General features: G+C 47.2%; 1 protein-coding gene across 2 annotated transcripts in view; it reads left to right on the plus strand.

The window, feature by feature from the left end:
* The first annotated feature begins 1,966 nt into the window (after positions 1–1,966).
* TPM4 (tropomyosin 4) overlaps positions 1,967–24,156 on the plus strand; it is a 156,895-nt gene continuing 134,705 nt past the window's right edge. Inside the window, exon 1 of one of the 2 annotated variants that reach the window (XM_073546381.1) lies at positions 1,967–2,120. In XM_073546381.1, coding sequence (XP_073402482.1) covers positions 2,007–2,120 — 114 coding nt within the window. In that variant the 5' untranslated portion in view covers positions 1,967–2,006. The remainder of the gene's footprint in view (positions 2,121–24,156) is intronic. The other variant, XM_073546352.1, reaches the window with a different exon arrangement.

Genomic DNA, 24,156 nt, shown 5'->3' on the forward strand with positions numbered 1-24,156 from the left:
CAAAAAAACAAAGCAAAAATATTTATACTTACATGCTGGTGACCGCCGTGTTGCTGTCGCCGATGACCCTGGGAGGCACTGCGAGGACCTCTTTGCCGAGCACCAGTTTGGGAAGACTAGAGAAGAAAACAAAAAATGTTATGTCTTTGGATGTAGGCATTTGTTTGCTGTGTGTGGTCTGCAGAACATTGTTTTCTATGTGTTGTGTGTAGTGTGATGTTGTGTTTCTGCGTTTGATGCAAAAAACTTACCAATTGTGAGCCCACTCCAGGTGTCTGTCTACCCCTTCCTTCTTCTTCTGGGAGCTCCTCTTCATCTTGTGATTCCTGTTTTGAAATAAAAGGCAATGAATAGACATATATTACAGAGATGATGGATTTTGGAAATAAAAACTTACCGTCAAACGCTGACGATGCGAGGGAGGGCTCCCAGAAGAAGATGTGCTGTCTTCCTGCTGGCCAGACTCCATGCCTGTGGGTGGTGGTACTGCTGCTGCCAGTGCTTCCAGTGCTGCCACTGTTGCTGCTGCTGCATCTCTTGGGCGGCTGTTGAATAAAGAGAAACAAAGTGGCAATGAATATCTTGATATTCCATGGCCCTAGTTTGGAGGAATGGGGGATTTGATAATTACCGTCTCTCATCTGCTGCTGGACTCCCCTCCCGTTGTTCAGCATGCTGCTCCATTTGGGGTGGTGGTGGTGCTGATGGTGCTGCTGCAGTGGTCTCCTGCCTTCTCCTGCGCCTGGTTGCTGTCTTGGGTGGCATGTTGGGTGTGGCTGAGGTTCCCACTGTCATGCTTTTATATATGTGTCTTGTGGGCAGAGCTACTGAGCATGCTCAGACCCAAAAAAACGGATCCGGCGCATTGCGGTGCTCATAGGCTTTCATTGTTTGAAAAAGCCGGACACGCCGGATCCGGCGTGTCCGGCTTTTTCGCCGGAGACAAAAAACGTTACAGTAGCCGTTTTTTCCAGACGCCGGATCGCAACACATTGCCGGATCCGGTGAAAACCGGATGAAACGCATGGCCATCCGGCGCGATCCGGCGCAAATGCAAGTCAATGGGGGGGAAACCGGATCCGGCATTGCATTTCGCCGGATCCGGTTTTTGTCAAAAGCGCCGGATCGCGCCTGACGGCGAAAACCTGATGTGTGAAAGAGGCCTTAGTGTTTCTCTGCATGTAGATTAAAAACACAAAGTTCTTCAGAAGCCAAATTACACCATACACCGCTCTACAGCAAGCACATTGTACACTCACGCAGCAGTGCAGCATACACAGTATGTCCATGAACAACCTGCTGCATGCACAGTAGTCACACACAGCTCTATAGCAGGTTTCCTAGACACTGAATGTAACGATGAGTAAAGAACCGCTTCAAATCGACACGCGTAAAAACACTCTCACAGATTCCAAAAGGTTGGAGGGTTTTTTCTTACAGTTGTCAACGCCATTGGACATTTACCAGAAGGCATGATACTGTTCTAACATACCTGTGGCAGAGCTGTGTTTTAAGATATATATTACCTGGCACTACCATGGCAGTGGCATAACTGTTAGCTTTTACTCTTATGACTTGATGACATGCACCACTTCCATTTGAAAGGGCAGCTGAACACACTGGACAAATATACCCAGATATGCTAATAAGCCTTATCTGTGGCATGTGTTCATTTGTCAGCACACTTGCTGTTGTCAGAAGGTTAAAAATGGAAACCAAATCTTTTCTTTTTTTCCTTTACTGCAAAATCAATCCCAAATAAGGTGACTGGTTGAGGGATGTGGATTTTGATGTTGAAAGGAGTCCAAGTCTCTCCTTGGAAAGGATGTTAGTGAAAGTCTTGTGGTGTCCCAGGGGAGTAAACCATCCAATGATGTTCTTTAGGAGTTTAGAGCTGCTTGAAGGTTATCCTCCTCTAGCTGTGCTCCGTTCAGTTCAAGCCATCTTCTTTCGTGCCAGGTCCTGCTCCTTTCTTCTCCGCAGCCAGGCTACAAGCACCAGCCAGGATGGAGGCAATTAAGAAGAAGATGCAGATGCTGAAGCTTGATAAGGAGAATGCCATAGATAGGGCAGAACAAGCTGAAGCAGATAAAAAAGCAGCAGAAGACAAGTGTAAACAGGTATATATTCGAGTATAATCCTGGACATTATTGCACTAATAGTTCTAGTCCGCACAAAATCATATAACTTAACCATTTAACAATACACGCATCATAAGTAATGGAAATAAGTTAGTAGACTTAAAAGAGCATTAGATCTTCCCTTTTTGCTACTAATTATCTATTTTATGTTACCGCATATACTGTAGATCGTAAAACCTGTGAGCAGTGTCCTGTCCTATAGCCGTTTGCATCCAGATATGGAGAGCAAAATCTGCTTTGTAACTAACATATACTGATTTATCCTATGGGAACTCTAATATTAGAGGTATGTGAACTGAAGATGGCAAGTTGCGCACGTACCAGTTGCCAATACCAGGAGATAAATTATCAGACCTCCTTATCAGTTATAGTCACCTGAGAAGACTGTTGATCCAGTATTGACATTATTGTGCTTAGATCCTAAGTGGGCACACTCAACAGTAAGAGTCAAAGCTAAGCAGGACCCATACATGGCAAGCAGAAATCCCTGGCATCAGACACCACGTTGTTAAGTAGCACATATTAGAATATTGTGGTTAACATGAAAATGGATTAATATTAATTTAATTAAAAAAAAGTTATATTTTCATTTTTAATGGTGTTCTACAAATTTGTCTCTTTTATTGTAATTAATGCAGCTTAAAGATATATATTTTGCCTATATGGTAAGGTAATGGGTCTAGTAATCTAAGAGACTACAAATGGTCCAATGACTGACTTTGTGAAGTCAACCCGTTCCACAAGTATTGTCTGTATTGTCTCTATTCTTTTGTTGGGTTACATGCCTACCTGCCAGTGGAATAGAAAATTCCCATTCCTTTTTTGGTTAGGAAGATCTGACTGAGCTAAAGGTTGATTTTAAGCCAACTGTTTAAATCACAGCAATATGATCTGACCAACTCTAGGAATTCAGTGAAAAAGTATGGGGGAGTTAGTTCAGCAAGGTTAGAACTAAATTCTATCTGGGGAAGGATGTGGTTGTGACTATGGCTTCAATGTCAATGGAATCTATTGTTTTCATGTGTGGTTTTGCCACATAAGCTCTTTGCTTCAAGAAACAATGTCCTGAAGGTACAATTGTAACTCCATTGCTACACATGTATTGCTTTCGATGATGCTTTCACTGTATAATCAGGCAAGGCAATATGCTATGTGACAGATATTAAGAGAGAGAGAGAAATTTTTTTTTTTTTGTCCGGCACCCAGAAAGAATTTCGGGTTAAATGAGTGTCTGGAGGATCCGCCAGAGAAAAAAACGTTGCAAGCTCCATTTTGAAATCTTTGAGGATGGTGACGGACAGCAACTTTTGGCGGATCCTCAAAAAAAACAGATGCAACGGACAGCAATCCGTCACAATCCGCCATTAATGGAAGTCAATGGGGAAAAAAAACGGATCCTCAAAAGAAAATTGAGGATCCGTTTTTTTCAAAACCTGGAGGATTGTGACTGATTGTAAAAAACTGAAGTGTGAAAGAGGCCTTAAGCTTGATTTACATGGATATTTTGGGGGGTTGAATTTTTCTAGGTAGAGTACACAGAAATAATGCGCCAATGGTATTTCTGAATAAATTCTTACTAAGGATCTTTTGCATGTAATTTATGCAATGCATTTACTAGTTAAAATGATTATTACACTATATATGCAAGTCATCTATGGCATAGTGCAAAGAGAACTGCATTTAAAGTGTGAACTGGTCTCTAGGCATGCTGATGACTGCCTGTCAATGCAAGTCCCTATATTCAGTTTTTTTTCTTTCCTAAAAAAAAAATTTCATTTATGATCCACTTCATTATAACCATTTATGACATATTACAGTAACATAATGAAAAAGAGATTACAAATGTATACATGAAATCTTGTTTGTCATCATACAGCGCATGCTATATAAAGAAAAGTATACATTGATACATTGATACATAGAACCAGTGTCTTTCAGCCATTTCTCGCTATCCAAAGACACCATTACATCACTAAGAATAACCTATATGTAAAACTCTTGAAAAGGATATGTTAAAAACTCGACATTGGGAAAGTTATAAATCCTTTGTAATCTGGCCCACCTTCTCCAAAAACTTTTACATGAGCAATACTAATAGCAGAAAATATAGACCACTAAGACAGGAAAAGATTTTTCAGAATATCCTAAACAAATTTTCAGCTACAGGGGGTTCAACTCCAAGCTTCGATACCACTTTTTTTTGCTGCCAAAGAAAATCAATGGGTTATTATTGTCCAAAGGTCATCCTGTTCTATCTTCTATAGAAAAAAAGAACAGAGATTGTGTATGGCATAAGATAAGACTGATCATGCCAACCCAGAATGTATTAATTACGGTAGTGGTTGTAACAACATACACCTCTGGCAAAAATTAAGAGCCAACTTCCAAATGTTCAGTTTGTCTGATTTTTCTCTTTTTAGGTATATTTTTGAGTAAAATGTAAATTGTTCTTTTAGTCTATAAACATCTGACCTGTCTCCGAATTTCCAAGCAATAAATTTTGTTTGTTTTTTCTGAAAAGGAGAAATGGTGAAAATAAAAAAAAAACGCAGTGCTTTCAGACCTCAAATAATGCAAAGAAAACAAGTTCATAATCATTTAGAAACAACAATACTAATGTTTTAACTCAGGAAGAGTCCAGAAATCAATATTTTGTGGCATAACCATGATTTTTAATCACAGCTTTCATGCGTCTTGGCATGTTTTCCACCAGTCTTTCACACTGCTTCTGGAGCAAAAATGTAAGCAGTTCTTCTTTGTTTGATGGCTTGTGAATATCCATCATCCTCTTGATTACATTCCAGAGGTTTTCAATGGGGTTCAGGTCTGGAGAATGGGCTGTACATGACAGGGTTTTGTTGTTGTGGTGGTGTCTTAATTTTTGCCAGAGCTGTATAATAAAACAAGGTAGCACGTTAGCCTACACATTGTGCAGTTGTGCAAAATTTGGGGTATATTTAAACCACCCACAGAAAATGTTAACCCTGGTAGATTAACATGTCCCCCTACATAATTATACTCAATAAGCATCAAGAAAATATATGTGCAGGGCATACAGTCTTTAGAGGACATTAAAGACAATTTTATACCTTGACGCTATAAAACATATGTAAAAAATAACACAGTCACAAATACAGGACAGTGGGTGAACCAAGCAGATAAAAAAATCAAGACAATAAAGCTGACATATAAGTAGAAACAAGGTAATGAATAAACAAAGTGAATCAAATAATTCAAGGTAAAAGTGCCTATGTACCACTCTGTAGTAGTGCAACTGTAAGAGAAATATGCTTTCCTTTTGGATCGGGAGGTTACTTTGCCTTATTTTTTGGCCTATCTCTTGTGCAATTGCAATAATGGGTTAGTACAAGGGAACTTTAGCCTTGCATTACTTCAGCATACTGTACATGTTAGTATCACTGCCTTCATTTTTTTGTTTTTGTGTCTGGATTGTCCATCTTTTAACTTACGTATTTCAGTATGTCAAAGAAAAGAAAATGCCTTTTTCCCCCTCTAAACATGTCTTACACATACATTTTCTTAAAGCTTGTATATATTTGATTAAAGTCTTATCAAATGCTTTAATAGCCCATGCCATCAATTTCGCCTTTGTAGTATACAATATAAAGGATGTTTTACTATTAGACATGGTTCTCTTCAACTCTTTGGATGTATACAGAATGGGAATATTCCCCGAGAAGTGTTCTGGCATAAATACTGTGCACTTATGCAAGAATCCCACCTATGATAGCCAGGGATCATGGCAGCTGTGCGGTAGGACTGGGTATCACTACACCAGATCCTCCAACAAGTTAAGTCATCTAGCTAATTTCTGACACACACACTCCCCCGAACAATAGCAGACATTACGTGACCTCTGAGCAGAATTTGGATGGTATTATGTGGCAGCCTGTGGGAGATTTAGAAACAATATAACGTGAGATCATTTCGTATTTTAATATCTACCGGATTAGTGTTTAATGTTAGGGATGAAGTAAAACAGACTGCCACTATTTTTACAGTAGCAATATATTTAGTCTAGAAAAGGGGAGATTATAGGCAATGAACCCTAAGATAAAAGATCATTTCTTTTCATATATATGACAGTTTGTATTAATTACCCAGTATATATGGTCAACGTAAACCACAGTGCTGTAGTCAGACTCGGACCTAAGGTGCAGTTGGCCTCACAATCTAATTTCCCAATTTGCTCCATTTGTCATGAGCACTATCAGGAGGCAACAGTAATAATGTGATTTACACATAATATTTGTAGTCTGTATACCTCATCATAATGTCACATCAGTCATCATATTCTTTCCAGGTCTCTGTAAGTCTTATGGGCTGCACATATAATGGGACTACCTAGAAGCTACACTCAAAGCAAAGCTAGTGGTGAGTCCAGATAGGAGGAAAAATATAAGGAGACATATGTTTCACCTTTCTTTTGTATATTCCCGTGTTTTACAAATGCATGAAAAACTGATACTAACTTGGCATGAGGGATATCAGCCTTACAAAGCGACACTCTGTTCCCGCTCATCAAGGGCGGGGCAATCACTTTGGCCTGATATCCATGAGTCCTAATAGGGCACAAGGACGTATGATGTCTTCATGAGAAAAACCCTCTGTATGTACACATACAACAGGTGGTGAATATTAAAGGGGTTTTCCATTTTCAGAAAACTATTCTTTACACAGCCACCCTGAGTCCATCGCTGACTCTTTGCCGCTGCTCCCCATGTCTGCTATTGTCTGCAGTAATGACATCACATCAACAGCTCTGGAACCAATAACTGAGGTTAAAACTCTCTGCTTAAGTAGATGGCACGAGTCACTGAGGTCACTCGTTGGCTGCAGTGATGTTGACGTAATGTCAGCACTGCAGATAAGAACGGACACTGGAAGAACCGGTGGAGAGTCAACGCTGGACCCAGGGGTTTTTTTTACAACAAACTGCAGCAGAGGAACAGAGGTTTTCTGATACTGGAAAACACCTTTAACTGTACAGTTTTTGCGCTCAGCCACCAGGTGGAAATCCTGATGCATAGGGGTGACTTCACATTTGGAATTAGAGAAAGCACTTCACATGGAAAAACTTCTTTAATCATCCATATGACAGTTTAGGTACAAAGGCTGTTAGAAGGTTAGAGCTCTAAGAAATAGAGAGGAGTGAGCACTAAAATGCTCAGGTGCTCATTGTTCGAAGGGGGCAATTCCTAATACTCGCATGCTCATTTCTAGTAACAAGTATAGTGGGAGTCAATGGGAAAGCCAAGTTTTTTTCTGGCAGACTCTACAAAGAGGTCTGGGAGGCAGCGTAAATATTCAAATTACCAACAAAATACGGATAAAATTTGAAGCTTAAATGACAATGAAATCTACTCAAGAATATGTAAAAGTCTATTAATGAGCAATATATTATACCAATCAAGTTTTTAACAAATGTTCTCCGTGTATATGGGGGTGCTCTGAGATTTATTTTGTGTCGACGCAGCTGCATGATTTGTGGCTGCTAGACAGCCTGAATACATGTGGGTGTTCCCTAACAAACAGGCATTCCCCACATGTATTCAGGCTGTCTAGCAGCCGCAAATCATGCAGCTGCGTCATCACAAACTAAATCTCAGAGTACGCCCAAATACTCGGAGGGCGCATGCTCGGGAAAACCCAAGCAACGAGTATACTCGCTCATCACTACTGGAGACAAAGATCAAGGTGACACAAAGGGAAGTTAGCCAACTAACAAAAATACAGAAGGGTGTAAAGATCAAGAATAAGACCAAGATGGACAAGTACAAAGGCCTGACCCCAACTGAAGCCTGACCCCAACCCCAACATAGAGACTGCTAAGCAATGGCTCACAGCACTCGTTGAAAGACTAGGGAGATACACTAGAGAAGCTGAGGCCAAGAAGATAAATGCCCTGTTCTCCATCCAAGGTGTACTCAAAACTACAGAGTAACAGCACAAAGGCAGCAACTCCACCAATAGCAGAGTCTGAACAATACTGGAGGAACATATGGAAGAAGGAAAAAACACACAACACCAGTGCAATGTGGTCGCAGGATCTGAGAATGAAACACAGCAACCACCTAGAGCAAGAACCAGTCACCATTACAGAAGCAGACATCCAACAGCGGGTCAAGAACATGAAGAGCTAGACTGCACTTGGCTCAGACATGATCCACACGTACTGGTTAAAAAAATTAACAGCGGTACATGAACGCATGGCAAAGCCGATGAACCAATTGCTAGAAGCAGGTCACCACCCTGCATGGCTAACACAAGGAAGAACAATGCTGATCATGAAGGATCCTTGCAAAGGAACAGTTCTATCCAACTACCACCCAATAACCTGCCTTACAACAACATGGAAACTCCTGTCAGGCATCATAACAATCAAGCTACAGAACCATATGAACCAGTACATGAATTCAGCTCAGAAAGGCATTGGGACCAACACCATAGGCTCTAAGCACCAGCTCTTAGTAGATAGAGCAGTCACTCAAGACTCAAGATCCAGACAGACCAATCTCAGCACAGCCTGGATTGACTACAGCAAAGCCTATAATTCAATGCCACACACGGATCTGTGAATGCTTGGCTCTCTACAATGTCAACAGGAAATTAAGAACCTTCCTTAGAAACTCAATTGGGCTATGGAGAACAACATTGGAAGTGAACGCAAGACAACTAGCACAAGTGACCATCAAATGCAGCATATACCAACGTGATGCACTGTCCCTATTGCTGTTCTGCATAGGCTTGAACCCCCTTAGTCAGATAATTACAGAGTCTGGCTATGGATACAAGATCAAGAGTGGAAGCACCATCAGCCACCTCCTCTACATGGATGACATCCAGCTGTTTGAGAAAAATGAACGAGACATCAATTCACTGATCCATCTGACAAGGATCTACAGCGAAGACATCGGGATGTCCTTCGGACTGGAGAAGTGCGGCTGGTTGGTTATAAAGAGAGGCAAGATAGTCAAGACTGATGGAGTGAAATTGTCACGATATGTGACTGGCCCTGCGTGGCACGACCCGCAGACCAGTCGGTCACTAAACAAGACAAACAAGGGGACACCGGGGAAACAATTACAATGGTGGGCCCTGCTATAGGGAACGGGGAAAGAGACACCTCCTGCACTCTGCGGCTGAGTCCTGGACTAACCTGATGTCCCTATACAGGTTCTTCCAACCTGTTGCCGAGCAGGATACCTTGTCCCTCACTTACACTGCACCTATCCCTCACTAGGGAATTGGTAAGTACAGACACTGGTCCCACCGCTGCACTAATAAAACACCAAGGGGAGATACGACAGACAGGGTTAAACAAAACAACACTTATCTTTCTCTGCCGCCAATGCACCGTGCAGCAGAGTAAGGCTCCTGAACTCAGCTTTCAGCAGAATCACCACTGCTCCAGAAAGCTCCTCTCTTCAGCAGAACCACCACTGCTCCCAATAAGCTGAACCACCACTGCACCAGGTAGCTCCAGTCTTCACCACGGTTGGCATCCAAAAAAGACCTGTCATAACCAACAGTCAGCTGATGCACCAGGTGACCTTATATAGGAAGGTGGGAGTGGTCACCACCAGCACACGCAGACTAACTAAACATGTAGTAACACCAGGGGCCACCATGGGAAAAACTAATATTAACCCCGATGGCCTGAAAGGAAAAAGTTTATATGTGAGCAGCCCAAACTGACACAGATCCAAAAATGGATCATGACAGAAATTTCCATCAGGGAACACAGCAGATGTACAGACATGCTACAAGTACCTCGGCGTCCCACTGGGATACGGTAACCATGAAGAGGAGGCAGTGGAAGCAGCAACATCCAAATACCATCAAAGGGTAAAACAGGCCCTGAAGAGCCAGTTCCATGGGGAGAATAAAATCTGCGCCATCAATACATATGCCCTGCCAATTATCAGATACCCTACTGGCATAGTGTGCTGGCCAAAAGAAGAGATGGAAGCTGCAGATGTGTAGACACGAAAACTCCTCACAATGCATGGAGGTCTCCACCCTAAGTCTAGCACCCAAAGATTGTATACCAACAGAAAGGAAGGTGGTTGAGGCTTGATAACCATCCAAGCCATCATCACGGATGAAACAAGGAGTATCCAGGAATACATCAGTATAATGGCACCAAAAGATACGATGCTGAGAGAAAGCCTAAGGCAGCAACAACAATAGATCTGAAAGGAAGAACAGGAACATGAAGCGACATGGCAAAACAAGCTGATGCATCGGATGTGCCATCGACAGAAAACAGAGGTGGTTGACATGGAGAAATCCTACCAATGGTTAGAGAAAGCTGAACTCCGAGACAGCACAGAGGCACTAATCATAGTGGCACAAGAGCAAGCACTATGTACCAGATCCATAGAAGCAGAAATCCACCACACAAGACAAGACCCAAGGTGCAGACTATGCAAAGAAACCTCAGAAAAAGTACAACACATAGCGGCAGGATGCAAAATGCAAGCAGGAACAGCGTATACGAAACACCACAACCAAGTAGCTGGAATTGTATACAGGAATATCTGAACAGCATATGGGCTAAATCCCCCTAAGTCCAGGTGGGAGATCCCAGAAAAAGTGGTGGAGAATAAAAAGGCAAAAATCCTGTGGGACTTCAAGATCCAGACAGATAAGCAGGTGTTGGCTAACCAACCAGACATTGTGATAGCAGACAAGGATCAGAAGACAGCAATGATAATAGATGTGGCAGTGCTAAGTGACAGCAAGATCAGAAAGAAGGAATATGAGAAGCTGGAGAAATACCAGGGCCTCAAAGGAGAACTGGAGAAGATGTGTAAGGTGAAGGCAACAGTGAATCCAGTGGTGATAGGAGCACTTGGAGCAGTGACCTCAAAGTTGGGAAAATGGCTGCAACAGATCCCAGGAGCAACATCTGAACTCTTTGTCCAGAAAAGCTCAAACTCAAAAAAAGACCACCCCCCATTGGGGGGTGAGAAGGAAGTTTTTATATATATTCCGCAATGCTGTGCTAATGCTGCGGATTTTTCCGTGGCGTAATCGCATTGTGGAAAAATACGCAGCATGCTCATTAATTTTGCGGAATCGCGGCGATTCCGCCTACATAGGAATGCATTGTTCTGCTTACTTTCCGCATGTGGCTGTGCCCACTATGCGAAAAGTAAGCAGAACATTTGCCGATGGTACCCAGGGGGTGGAGGAGAGGAGACTCTCCTCCAGGCTGTGGGTACCATATCCCTGTAAAAAATAGAATTAAAATAAAAATCGGGTTATATTCTCCTTCCGGCGTCCCGCGCAGCCTTACCGATGCTCCCGCCAACTCCCGTTCCCAGTAATGCTTTGCGGCAAGGACCTGTGATGACCTACAGTATCGCGAGACCGCTACGTCATCAAAGGTCTTGCAAGGCATCGCTGGGAATGGGAGCATCGCGATGATCGGGAACGCTGTGCGGGACGCCGGAAGGTGAGAAAAACACCATTTTTTTTTTTATTATTATTTTTAACATTAGATCTTTTTACTGCTGATGCTGCATAGGCAGCCTCATAGTAAAAAGTTGGTCACAGTTGTCAAACACCATGTTTGACGAGTGTGACCAACCTGTCAATCAGCTTGCCAAGCGATGCTCCAGATCACTTAGAAAACGATAGCATTCTGCAAGCTAAGATCAGCTGTGGCAAAGAATGCTTAATACCACATGTACAACCCTCAGGGGTTAAATGTCAGTAGCATGGAGGATTCCCATTCAAAATAAAACATAACCTTTAATAATTCATTAAAACCTAAGACATCACAAAAACAACACATAAACAGACATAATAGTGCTCGTGCGTATCAGTGCTCATTTAAAATATGGTTCGGTCTCACCATTACTCATGGACATAGACGCCCTGGCGTATTTTTCAGAGGTCCCCTGCCGGGTATTCGGGTCCATATAGCAGCACAAGACAGCGTGTGGAAAAGGAGGTTAAAGGGTTGCAGGTGTGCAGTTTTCCCTATCCTCCCTGTCGTGCCCAGGTATTACTCCTGCCCTTACAAGGACAGGCCCCAAATGGACCCTATAGTGTCACCCCCAGTCGTCAGAAGGGGTATTTGCTCCCTACACGTTTCCTCCACAATAACGGGGATTCATCAGGGGAGTTATACAAATAGATATAAGGACGTTTAAATATATTTGTCCATAAAGAAAAAGAGAAGGCCCCGCAATGGCTGAGTGCCTCAACTAGCAGAGTGACCGTCGATATCACTGCCAAAAAGTTACTTTTTGGCAGTGATATGGACAGTCACTCTGCTAGATGAGGCACCCAGCCATTGCGGGGCCTTCTCTTTTTCTTTATGGACAAAAATATTTAAACCCCCTTATATCTATTTGTATAACTTCCCTGATGAATCCCCGTTATTGGGTAGGAAACGCGTAGGGAGCAAATACCCCTTCTGACGACTGGGGGTGACACTATAGGGTCCATTTGGGGCCTGTCCTTGTAAGGGCAGGAGTAATACCTGGGCACGACAGGGAGGATAGGGAAAACTGCACAACTGTAACCCTTTAACCTCCTTTTCCACATGCTGTCTTGTGCTGCTACATGGACCCGAATACCCGGCAGGGGACCTCTGAAAAATACGCCGGAGCGTCTATGTCCATGAGTAATGGTGACACTGAACCATTTTTTAAATGACCACTGATACGCACGAGCACTATTATGTCTGTTTATGTGTTGTTTTTGTGATGTCTCAGGTTTTAATGAATTATTAAAGATTATGTTTTATTTTGAATGGGAGTCCTCCAAGCTACTGGCATTCTGCAAGCTAATTACGCTTGCAAATCGCTAGTTTTTCCACGGGAAATAGGCGGAAATTAAAATGCAATTTGCTCACATATTTCCCACGGAATGGAATTCAGGAATTCCAGCGGAAATTTCCGCGGGAATACTGCAACATGTGCACATGGCCGAAGCCCTTAGAAGTATGATGGATCAGCTTCAGCACTAGTATGAAGTCTGCAGGCCTTTAATTCCTTATACTGTGCACACAGACCTTGACAAGCACTCTCTTCCTCCAATACCAAGTGTCACAGAGCTGTGCAATGGCGTCAGTGTGCTGAACCTGGAGGCACGTGTTCTTTTATAAGCCCTGATGATGTCAGCCAGCCAGCCAATAACAGAAATGCCAAAACCAAGATGGCTATGGCATTACAGCCATGCACAGGCAATCCTTGCATGCTTATTGGCTGTGTAACAGGCGCCAAAAATGAGGGGCGAGGATCAGAGTTTTACATAGAGCGTCGCCCATTACTCATATAATGAGCACATCCAAGCACCATGGTAATCGCAGTGGCTGAGACTCACCAGCGCTTGCGCAGAAGTTCAATGCAGACACTGCCCATAGGAGGGCCGACCGGGTTCGCGTAAGCGTGCGCGTGCATAGTGCAGGCGCTGGATTACAGCGCCGAAACAGGTCAGTGTGATGCTGATAGGAGGGGGATACCATTGTAATGAAGTCAGGAGGCAGTGATATCTTCCAGGCATTGCACACCCTGAAGCCTGGAAGAAATTATTAACATATAACATTCTAAATGAATTTCTCAAGATCTAGACTGCAGCTATGAGGCATACAGATAATACTGGTTTAAGGCCAGTATCACACTTGCATGTGCAATGCGTGAAACTCGCGCATCAATACCTGGCACTGCTGCCGGCACTCGGACCGGAGTGTGCAGCTGCATATACAGTATTTCTATGCAGCCACACACTCTGGTCCCAAGTGCTGGCAGCAGTGTCAGGTATTGATGCGAGTTTCTCGCATTGCTCTAGCAAGTCTAACCCCGGCCTAACCATTCTATTACCTGTATGCCCATAGTAATAGATCAAAATTGTCAGGGGGCGACAGATTCTCCCACCTGAGTTGAGGATCTCTGCAGCTCCTCCAGAGTGACTATACGCCTCTTGGCTAATTCCCTAATTAGTCCTTTCCTTGCTTGCCATCTCAAAAGTTTAGGTGAACGGCCCTTGGTAGGTTTGCAGTTGTGCCATACGCATTCCATTTTTGATGATGGATTGAACAGTGTTCCATGAGATGTTCAGAGCTTGGGCTATTTTTTTTTATAACCTAACTCTGCTTTAGGCTGGGGTCACACTGCGTTATGGCAGTCCGTAACAGACTGCGTTACACCGCGGCATTGCATGCATACAATGACAGGGACAGGAGAGCCATGCATACAATCACATGGAGGGGGAGGCATGCAGATGAATCATCTGCGCTAGCAGTATAGCATAACGCGATCGCGTTAAGCTATAGCGTTAACGCAGCCCGTCAACGCTATGCATTGAACGGGCTGCATTAACGCAGTGTGACCCAAGCCTTACTCTTCTCAACAACTTTATTCCTGACCTGTGTGGTATGTTGCATGGTTTTCATTATGCTGTTTGAGCCCTAATGATCTGAAACAAACCTCTGAGACCTTCACAGAACAGCTGTAGTTATACTGAGAATAATTTACACACAAGTGGACTCAGTTTACTCATTCTGTGACTTCTGGAAGCAAATTGCCACTCAGGATTTTATTTAGGGGTATCAGACTACAGGGGGCTGTAGAAAACCATGTATAATCTCTTTTACACTTCACAAATACTTGCTATTTTGTGTCGGTATATCACATAAAATCTCTATAAAATACATTTAAGTTTGTGGGTGTTACACGATAAAATGTGGAAAAATTCACTAGTATGGTTACATTGTGGGGAGGAGGACTCCCAGACAGTGACTGGGCAGGTACCCAGGGGACCGTCATCAGGGTTCCTGAGGGAACGATACTGGGAGGACAGTAAAGGGAGAGACTTGACTGAAATTGTCAGGGAAACAGGGGGGCGGGGCAAGGATAAAAGGAGCAGGGGGCGCACTGAAGTGGCAGTTGGGAGAGAGTGTGACAGGAGGCAGGAAGCCGGGTGACTTGGAGGGATACCAACAGGAGCCTGCGAGAAGGATACTGCGCACTCATCGAGAAGGGAGACGTGAGAGACTTTTACCGGAGGCCGCTTCCCGCCCCCGTTCGCAGAGAGCCACGCCCGCCGCCCCCGCCTTTGTGAGACAGATCCCTTACCTCAGGTTGCGGCTGTGACTACACGTAAAACGGCCACAGAGGCCTGGACACTGCCCCCCGGCCTTCTCGCACCGCGGCGACCCTGTCATCACCAGCCTCAGGGGACACCACCTCGTCCTAGGCGTCCTTAGAGGCCCATTTCCCGGCTGTGGAGGGACCCTTATCAGAGGACAGCTACTGGTCATTTGGGGAACTGCGTCATTACCGCGCCCCACCGACATTGTTTCTTCAGGGCCTGTTGCGCCCCACCGACATCGTTTCTTCAGGGCCTGTTGCGCCCCACCGGCATTGTTTCTTCAGGGCCTGTTGCACCCCACCGGCATCGTTTCTTCAGGGCCTGTTGCGCCCCACCGACATCGCTTCTTCAGGGCCTGTTGCGCCCCACCGGCATCGTTTCTTCAGGGCCTGTTGCACCCCGCCGTCATCGTTTCTTCAAGGCCTGTTGCGCCCCACCGTCATCGTTTCTTCAGGGCCTGTGGAGCCCCACCGGCATCATTTCTTCAGGGCCTGTGGAGCCCAAACCTTCCCAGGATATCGAGGCGTCAAGACAGCCGCGTCAACGATCTCTAAGCGGACTCATCTGCGATCCCGAGTGACGCAAGGAAGGATAAGTGGACGATAGCCATAATTACCATAGTTTGACCACGTTCAGCTTTCTAAACCCGGACAAGCCGGGGTACTTCCAGTTTCCTTAGAAAGTATTGTTTATTTTATTGAGTCCCTGCGAGGACAGATTTGTGTTTACCCCTGTCTGCTTGTTCAGCATAGCCCTAGTGGCTCCAATTCATAAAAGTTGATTATACAAATTATACACTGTCTCGTGTCTAGTCACTGCATCCTGAGAATCTGCTGGTCACTACACTTGGCATAGTCGGCAGGATGCAGTCTCCGAGCGCAGACAGTGGTGCCCCCGATCACGGTGGAGCTGTCAACTCTATAAATAATGAGGGTACCCGCTCCAGCATTTCATTGGGAGCCATGCTGAACAACCTGCCTAGATTTTCCGGCTCCAATACTATGTTATGGAGCTGGACAGAGCGGATGCGGGGGCTCTTTCGGATGCACCCAATGACCCCTGATCTGGAAGCCGAGGTGGCACTCATGGCACTCGACGGGGAGGTGCGGAGGTCAGTGATGTTGAAACCTCCGGGGCACCGAAACACTTTTGAAAAAGTGTTACAGATAGTAGAACAGACCCATGGGGACCCTACTAATGTGGGAGAGTTAAGAACCCGTTTGTTTAGTCGGATGCAGGTAGAGGGGGAGACGATCACAGAGTATATGAATGTCCTCCAGGAATTGAATACGGCTATAGAAAGAAAGGACGGGGTATGGGTAGGACCTGTTGACATTACCCTACGTGACCTACTGGTGACTGGTTTGCGAGATCCATTAGTCAAACAGGCACTGCGGGAGCAGATCAGAATGAATCCCCGAATAGACTTTTGTTGTGAGCTCATTTTCGGGTTTGCCTCTGGCTTCTGGTGAGGGTTATGGAGCTGGCTGTGCTGACAAAGGAGTAGTGAGTTCTCTATCTGGACTCCCTCTGTTGGTGAAGGGAAGTAATGAAGCTGATCTAAATGGCATAGACCGGCCACCTGAGGAGGAGGACTGCGATTGGACATCAGGAGTTTCTTATTGGATTTAAGGCAGCCGACTCCCTAGTTTCTTGCTGGTGATTATTCCTGACTGTGGCTCCTGGTTTCCAGTTTGGTTCCTGCCTTCCTAAAGCTAAGTTTTCTCTGCTATTGTTCATATGAGTTTTTGTCTGGTTTACTTAGTTTTTGTGTTCAGCCAGCCCTGGCTGGGACTGGGCTGAATCCCCATTTTGTCTCTGATCAGTTGATCTATTTTGCTCTGTCTTCAGAATATACCTGAGTGCTGATATAGTGTTTTGAAGTCTAGCAACTTCAGGGCCTTTTTCTATCAGACGTGTTGGACATTCTTTTTGGCAGGGTTTTTTGCGTGATTGCAGACAGCAGCTTTTCTTTCCTGTCCTTTCTAGTTAGCGAGGGCCCCATTGTTTGCTCAGTCTATCTTTCTACCTGTGTCTGTGTTTTCATCTTGTTTCACCGACAATACATGTTGGGGGCTGTCTATTGTTTTGGGGTCTGCTCTGGGGCAGTTTAGATTTTCCCTTTCTTTCTTTAGGCTTATTTAGTTCTGTGAGGAGGATACTGCGCACTCACCGAGAAGGGAGATGTGAGAGACTTTTACCGGAGGCCGCTTCCTGCCCCCGTTCGCAGAGAGCCACGCCCGCCGCCCCCCGCCTTTGTGAGACAGATCCCTTACCTCAGGTTGCGGCTGTGACTACACATAAAGCGGCCACAGAGGCCTGGACACTGCCCCTCAGCCTTCTCCCACCGCAGCGACCGTGTCATCACCGGTTTAAGGGGACACCACCTCGTCCTAGGCGTCCTTAGAGACCCATTTCCTGGCTGTGGAGGGACCCTTATCAGAGGACAGCTACTGGTCATTTGGGGAACTGCGTCATTACCGCACCCCACCGACATCGTTTCTTCAGGGCCTGTTGCGCCCCACCAGCATCGTTTCTTCAGGGTCTGTTTCGCCCCACCGGCATCGTTTCTTCAGGGCCTGTTGTGTCCCACCGGCATCGTTTCTTCAGGGCCTGTTGCGCCCCACCGGCATCGTTTCTTCAGCGCCTGTTGCGCCCCACCGGCATCGTTTCTTCAGCGCCTGTCTTTAGGCTTATTTAGTTCTCCGGCCGTGACGAGGTGTCTAGGACCACCGTAGGCACGCTCCACGACTACTGCTAGTTGTTGTGGATAGGATCAGGGGTCTGCAATCCGCTAGTTACCAACCTCTCCGTTTTTCTGGGCTTAGCTTGCTATTTGTTTTTTCCTCCTCGGTGACTCATTCATAACAGACTTTACAGAGGTGGGAGGCCAGGCACGTGCTCGAGAGCAGGAGCAGGGGATGGCGGTCCCCGTGGGGAAAGTCTGAGTTGTGGAGGCCTCCGCGAATGTAGTCAAGGAGCCTCAATGGGTGGAGGAGATGAAGCAAGAGCTGAAAAATATTAAGGGCGAGTTGGCTGAAGTAAAGAGAAGAACTGAGACCGGGACAGGACGACCTATCTTTAACCCCGGCTCCTGGGGATCACGCTCCCCGCGGGGTGGTCAGTCTACCCAGGCCCGGTGTTTTGAGTGTGGAGAACCAGGCCACTTTGCCTGAGAGTGTCCGCGGCGTGGGAGATACCCACCCCGGCGGCCATTAAACTAAAGGGCTCCGTGCTGGGGGGACGCCGCTCGGAGCCGAAAACCACAACTAGGGGTGGTGGAAGTCCCGAAGATTTGGCAGCAAAGTGTCCGGTGGTTTGGGCAGAAGTGGTGGGCTGGGCCGTCCGGTGTCTGGTAGACACGGGGTCACAGGTAACCACCATGCCTGCAACGTACTTTCAACAAAACTTCCCAGAGGCAGCAAGACCCCAGTGGGGGCCCATGATTAGGCTAATAGCCGCCAACCAATTGCCGGGGTAGTGTGGGTGCAGGTGACGTTGTGCGGCAAATCCCTTGGTCACAGAGGGGTGGTGCTAACTCAAGGAGAAGCTGATCAATGGCACCCCATCACCCTAGGCATGAATATTTTACGAGAGTTCGGCCACTTACTACTACATGATCCCACACAGAAGATCCTGAAGCAGTGGGGTTCTCGCACAGCTCAGGGACAGGTATTCCAGCAGCTGGTGCGAGGTGCGCGGGTGCATCAGTACTGCCGGGAGGGCGAGGCTCTGGTCAAGGTCATCGCGTCAGCGGCTCCCCTGCTTGTGCTACCTCCTGGACAGACAGTGGTGACCCTGCCAATTCGAGCCCCATTACCTTTGGAGGGCGTGGAGGTGCAGGTGGAGCCGTGTCACTCAGAGCGCTTACCTCCTGGCATATTGGTAGCCTGTTCCCTGGCTACAGTGCAAAAAGGAACCGTCCTGGTACGCTGCGTTAACCTTGAAGACCGAGACACCGTTCTGAAAGTACGGACTGTACTGGCCAAACTAGTAAGGCCTTTAGAAGTGCTGCCAGCTCCTGCAGTTCAATTATGAGTACACTCCGAGGATCCTTCGGAAGTAACAATACGAGCCTTGCAGGCCCACGAAGTCTCGGCACAAGAGAAGGGCCGAAATATTTTGGAGCAGATGCGGGCCAAGCTTTCTGGATTAACTGCAGCCCAACTCTCACAGATAAAAACATTGCTTGGACAGTACCATGAAGTATTTGCTAGTCATGAGGACGATTTTGGGTGTACCACCGCCATCACTCATGAAATCCCCACAGCAGGAGCGGCCCCTATCCGGGAACGATATCAACACATTCCGCCACAACTCTATCAAGAGGTGAAAACTTTGCTGGCCCAAATGCTGCGAAAAGGGGTGATACGGGAAAGTCAAATCCCCTGGGCAGCCCCAATCGTGTTGGTCCGGAAGAAAGATGGTACACTACGATTCTGTGTGGATTATCGTAAACTGAATGCTTGCACTATTAAAGACTCATATCCACTGCCCCGCATAGAATTCCTGTCCGCCTTGGAGAAGGCAACATATTTTTCGACCCTGGACTTGGCCAGTGGGTACTGGCAGGTGCCCATGTCAGAAGAACATAGAGTCAAGATGGCATTCATATTGCCCATGGGACTGTTTGAGTTTAATCGGATGCCGTTTGGGCTGGCCAACGCCCCCGGGACCTTTCAGCGATTGATGGAGCGATGTCTGGGAGATCTCAGTTTTGAAGCCACGTTGATCTACCTGGACGACATCATTGTCTATGCTGCCACATTCGAGGACCACCTGAAGCGGTTGGGACAGGTACTCAGCCGGTTGCAAAAGTACGGGTTGAAGGTGAAGCCTCAGAAATGCCACCTATTTCGCTCTCAGATTGAGTTTCTGGGTCATGTCGTTTCGGCAGAGGGTGTGAGGCCATCCCGGGAGAAGGTTGCTGTTATCCAGGAATGGCCTACCCCCGAGACAGTGAAAGATGTGCGGGCTTTTCTGGGGTTAGCCGGATATTGCCGTCGCTTCGTAAAGAATTTTGCATGTCGAGCTCGAGCCCTGCACGACCTGCTGAAGGGGGCTCCCGCTGAGGCCAATGGGCGAAAAATCCAGTGGCTACACCCTCAGGAAGAGGCCTTCCGAGACCTCAAGGCTGCGCTTTCGGATGCCCCAGTGTTGGCTTATGCGGATTTCTCTCAACCGTTCATCTTGCAAACCGATGGGAGTCTTCACGGGCTGGGGGCTGTGTTGTCACAGGTTCAGGAAGGCCGGGAGAGGGTGATCGCATATGGAAGTCGCTCACTCCATGACTCCGAGCGTAACCCTGACAATTACAGCTCTTTTAAGCTCGAGCTCCTCACAGTGGTGTGGGCTATGACAGAGAGATTCGCAGAGTACCTAGCGGGCTCCGAGGTGGTAGCGCGAACTGACAACAACCCGCTGACTCATTTGGAAAACGCCAAATTGGGGGCTCTGGAACAGCGATGGGTGGCCTGGATGGCAAAGTACAATTATAAGATTATCTACAAAAGAGGGGCCGAGAATGTCCATGCCGACGACCTCTCCAGGATTCGACATACAACTCCAGGACAGAATCGAGACGAAGAATTAGGAGAGGAAATACCGTTCGCTCTCACTGCTGCCGTGCTCACAACTGACAATAAAAAAATACCTTCCTCTGAGACCCCAAGGGGCATACTGGAACAATCCCGGGATAAGTGGATACAACAGCAACAAGAAGACGAAGAGGTTGGCCTTCTCAGGACATTGGTCGCCAATGGGCAATTAACCACTGACTCTCAACGGCAAAATTTGACTCAACACCTGTTGCTTATGCTGCGACAATGGGAGAGGTTGGTTACCCGAAAGGGATTATTGTATCGTAAAATAACATCACAAACAACCTCGATGACGGTTTGGCAGGTGGTTACGCCAGAAGCCCAACTTCACATACTGGCTCGGGAGGCTCACGAAAAAGGGGCCCATTTTGGAACAAAAAAAACTTTGCAATGGCTGCAACAGAAAGCTTACCACCCGCGCTTGCCGGCTGTTGTGGATGAAATTTGCCGGATCTGCCGCCTGTGTGAATTAGCCAAACCACCCGCTCAGCGAGCCACAACACAGACTATTGTGACCTCAGCGCCCCTTGAGCTCCTGACGGTGGATTATCTGACCATTGGGCCCGCATTTCAGGGATTCGAACACTGTCTCGTTATGGTAAATCATTTCACCAGGTTCGCTGTGGTCACCCCCACTCAGGATCAGACCGCAGAGTCAGCTGCCTCCGCAATTTGTAAAAACTTTATACAAGTATACGGCTGTCCTCAACGAATACATTCTGATCAGTGAGCATGTTTTTTGGGAAAAGTCATGGAAGAACTACATCACCTCTATGGAATTGACAAATCCCGGACCACACCGTATCACCCGCAAGGGAATGGGGCTTGTGAACGATTCAATCGGACATTGATTCAGATGTTGCACACTCTGGAGAGTGACAAGACGGCCCGTTGGCCCGAATATGCTTCTGAATTAGTTTGGGTCTATAACAATAGGGTACATCGAGTGACTGGCTATACCCCCTATTCCCTGTTGTTCGGACGAGAAGTTAAAGGGATCACGGAGGTGGAGTTAGACCCCGAAGAGCCTCAGCCCTGGACTGGAGTGTCGTCTTGGGTCCGAAATCATCGCCACCGGCTGCAAACTCTTCACCGAATTGTACACACCAAGCTCCGAGACTGGGAGCACCCAGGGAAGAATGGAACCCCACCTCCTCACCTCCAAAGCGGGGACCGGGTGTTTGTGCTAGATCAACGCCCCCAGAACAAACTGGAGCCGCGTTGGGAAGAAAGTCCTTATCGGGTCTTACGTCATATCCATCCAGACGGACCGGTGTACGAAATACGACCTGAGGAGGATGAAACACTGCCCACTCGTATTGTGCATCGTAATATGTTACGCCCATGTACTTCCTCCGACCCGAAGCAACCGGAGCCTACCCCGTCGATATCCGTGCCGTCTTCCGTATGTTGGGACCCGGACGACGACGAAGATTGTCTCCCAGGACACAGAGGCCTTCCACTCAGTAATGAATCATCTGACACAATTAGCCCGCCCACACCAATCAGCCCACCAATGTCCACCACCCCTGACGACTCTACCCCAGTTGAACTTAGACGCTCCGAGCGGTCAACAGCCGGCAAACCCCCTGAACGATATGAGTAAGATCAATTCATATGGCAACGAACATTGAAACCCCTACAGACCGATCTCAATAGACTAAGGCCCTCGCCCGAGGACTGGTGAGCTTACAGGGTGGGGGGGTGTGGGGAGGTGGACTCCCAGACAGTGACTGGGCAGGTACCCAGGGGACCGCCAACAGGGTTCCTGAGGGAACGATACTGGAGGACAGTAAAGGGAGAGACTTGACTGAAGTTGTCAGGGAAACAGGGGGTGGGGCAAGGATAAAAGGAGCAGGGGGCACGCTGAAGTGGCAGTTGGGAGAGAGTATGACAGGGGGCAGGAAGCCGGGTGACTTGGAGGGACACCGACAGGAGCCTGTGAGGAGGATACTGCGCACTCACCGAGAAGGGAGATGTGAGAGACTTTTACCGGAGGCCGCTTCCCGCCCCCGTTCGCAGAGAGCCACGCCCGCCGCCCCCCGCCTTTGTGAGACAGATCCCTTACCTTAGGTTGCGGCTGTGACTACACGTAAAGCGGCCACAGAGGCCTGGACACTGCCCCTCAGCCTTCTCCCACCGCGGCGACCGTGTCATCACTGGTCTAAGGGGACACCACCTCGTCCTAGGCGTCCTTAGAGGCCCATTTCCTGGCTGTGGAGGGACCCTTATCAGAGGACAGCTACTGGTCATTTGGGGAACTGCGTCATTACCGCGCCCCACCGACATCGTTTCTTCAGGGCCTGTTGCGCCCCACCAGCATCGTTTCTTCAGGGTCTGTTTCGCCCCACCGGCATCGTTTCTTCAGGGCCTGTTGCGTCCCACCGGCATCGTTTCTTCAGGGCCTGTTGCGCCCCACCGGCATCGTTTCTTCAGCGCCTGTTGCGCCCCACCGGCATCGTTTCTTCAGCGCCTGTTGCGCCCCACCGTCATCGTTTTTTCAGGGCCTGTTGCGCCCCACCGGCATCATTTCTTCAGGGCCTGTTGCGCCCCACCGTCATCGTTTCTTCGGGGCCTGTCGAGCCCAAACCTTCCCGGGATTATCGAGGCGTCAAGATAGCCGCGTCAACGATCTCTAAGCGGCCGCATCTGCGATCCCAAGTGACGCAAGGAAGGATAAGTGGACGATAGCCATAATTACCATAATTTGGCTTTCTACACCCGGACTAGCCGGGGTACTCCCAGTTTCCTTAGAAAGTATTGTTTATTTTATTGAGTCCCCGCGAGGACAGATTTGTGTTTACCCCTGTCTGCCTGTTGAGCATAGCCCTAGTGGCTCCAATTCATAAAAGTTGATTATACAAGTTATACCCTGTCTCGTGTCTTGTCACTGCATCCTGAGAATCTGCTGGTCACTACAACATTTTCAAGGCACTGTACACAAATACCGTATATACTCGTGTATAAGCCGAGTTTTTCAGCACATTTTTTGTGCTGAAAATGCCCCCCTCGGCTTATACACGAGTCAATGTCCCAGAAAGCCGGCAGGGGGGAGGGGGAGCGGCAGGTCACAGAGGCAGGAGCCGGGGCTGTGGCTAAAGCCTGTGCTGCTGCTGAAATAGCGCACAGTGCCAGCCGCAGCCGCCGGCTTCCAGCACACATCATACTCACCTGCCTGCACACCCTCGCTGGCACTGCATCTCGTTCCGGGAGCCGGCGCCTGCAGCTCTTCCTGCTGAGCAATCACATGGCACCGCTCAATAAGGTAATGAATATGCACGCCT

Source organism: Dendrobates tinctorius, unplaced genomic scaffold (assembly GCF_039654945.1).
Source record: "Dendrobates tinctorius isolate UK_male_01 unplaced genomic scaffold, ASM3965494v1 ptg000011l, whole genome shotgun sequence".
Lineage (NCBI taxonomy): Eukaryota > Metazoa > Chordata > Amphibia > Anura > Dendrobatidae > Dendrobates > Dendrobates tinctorius.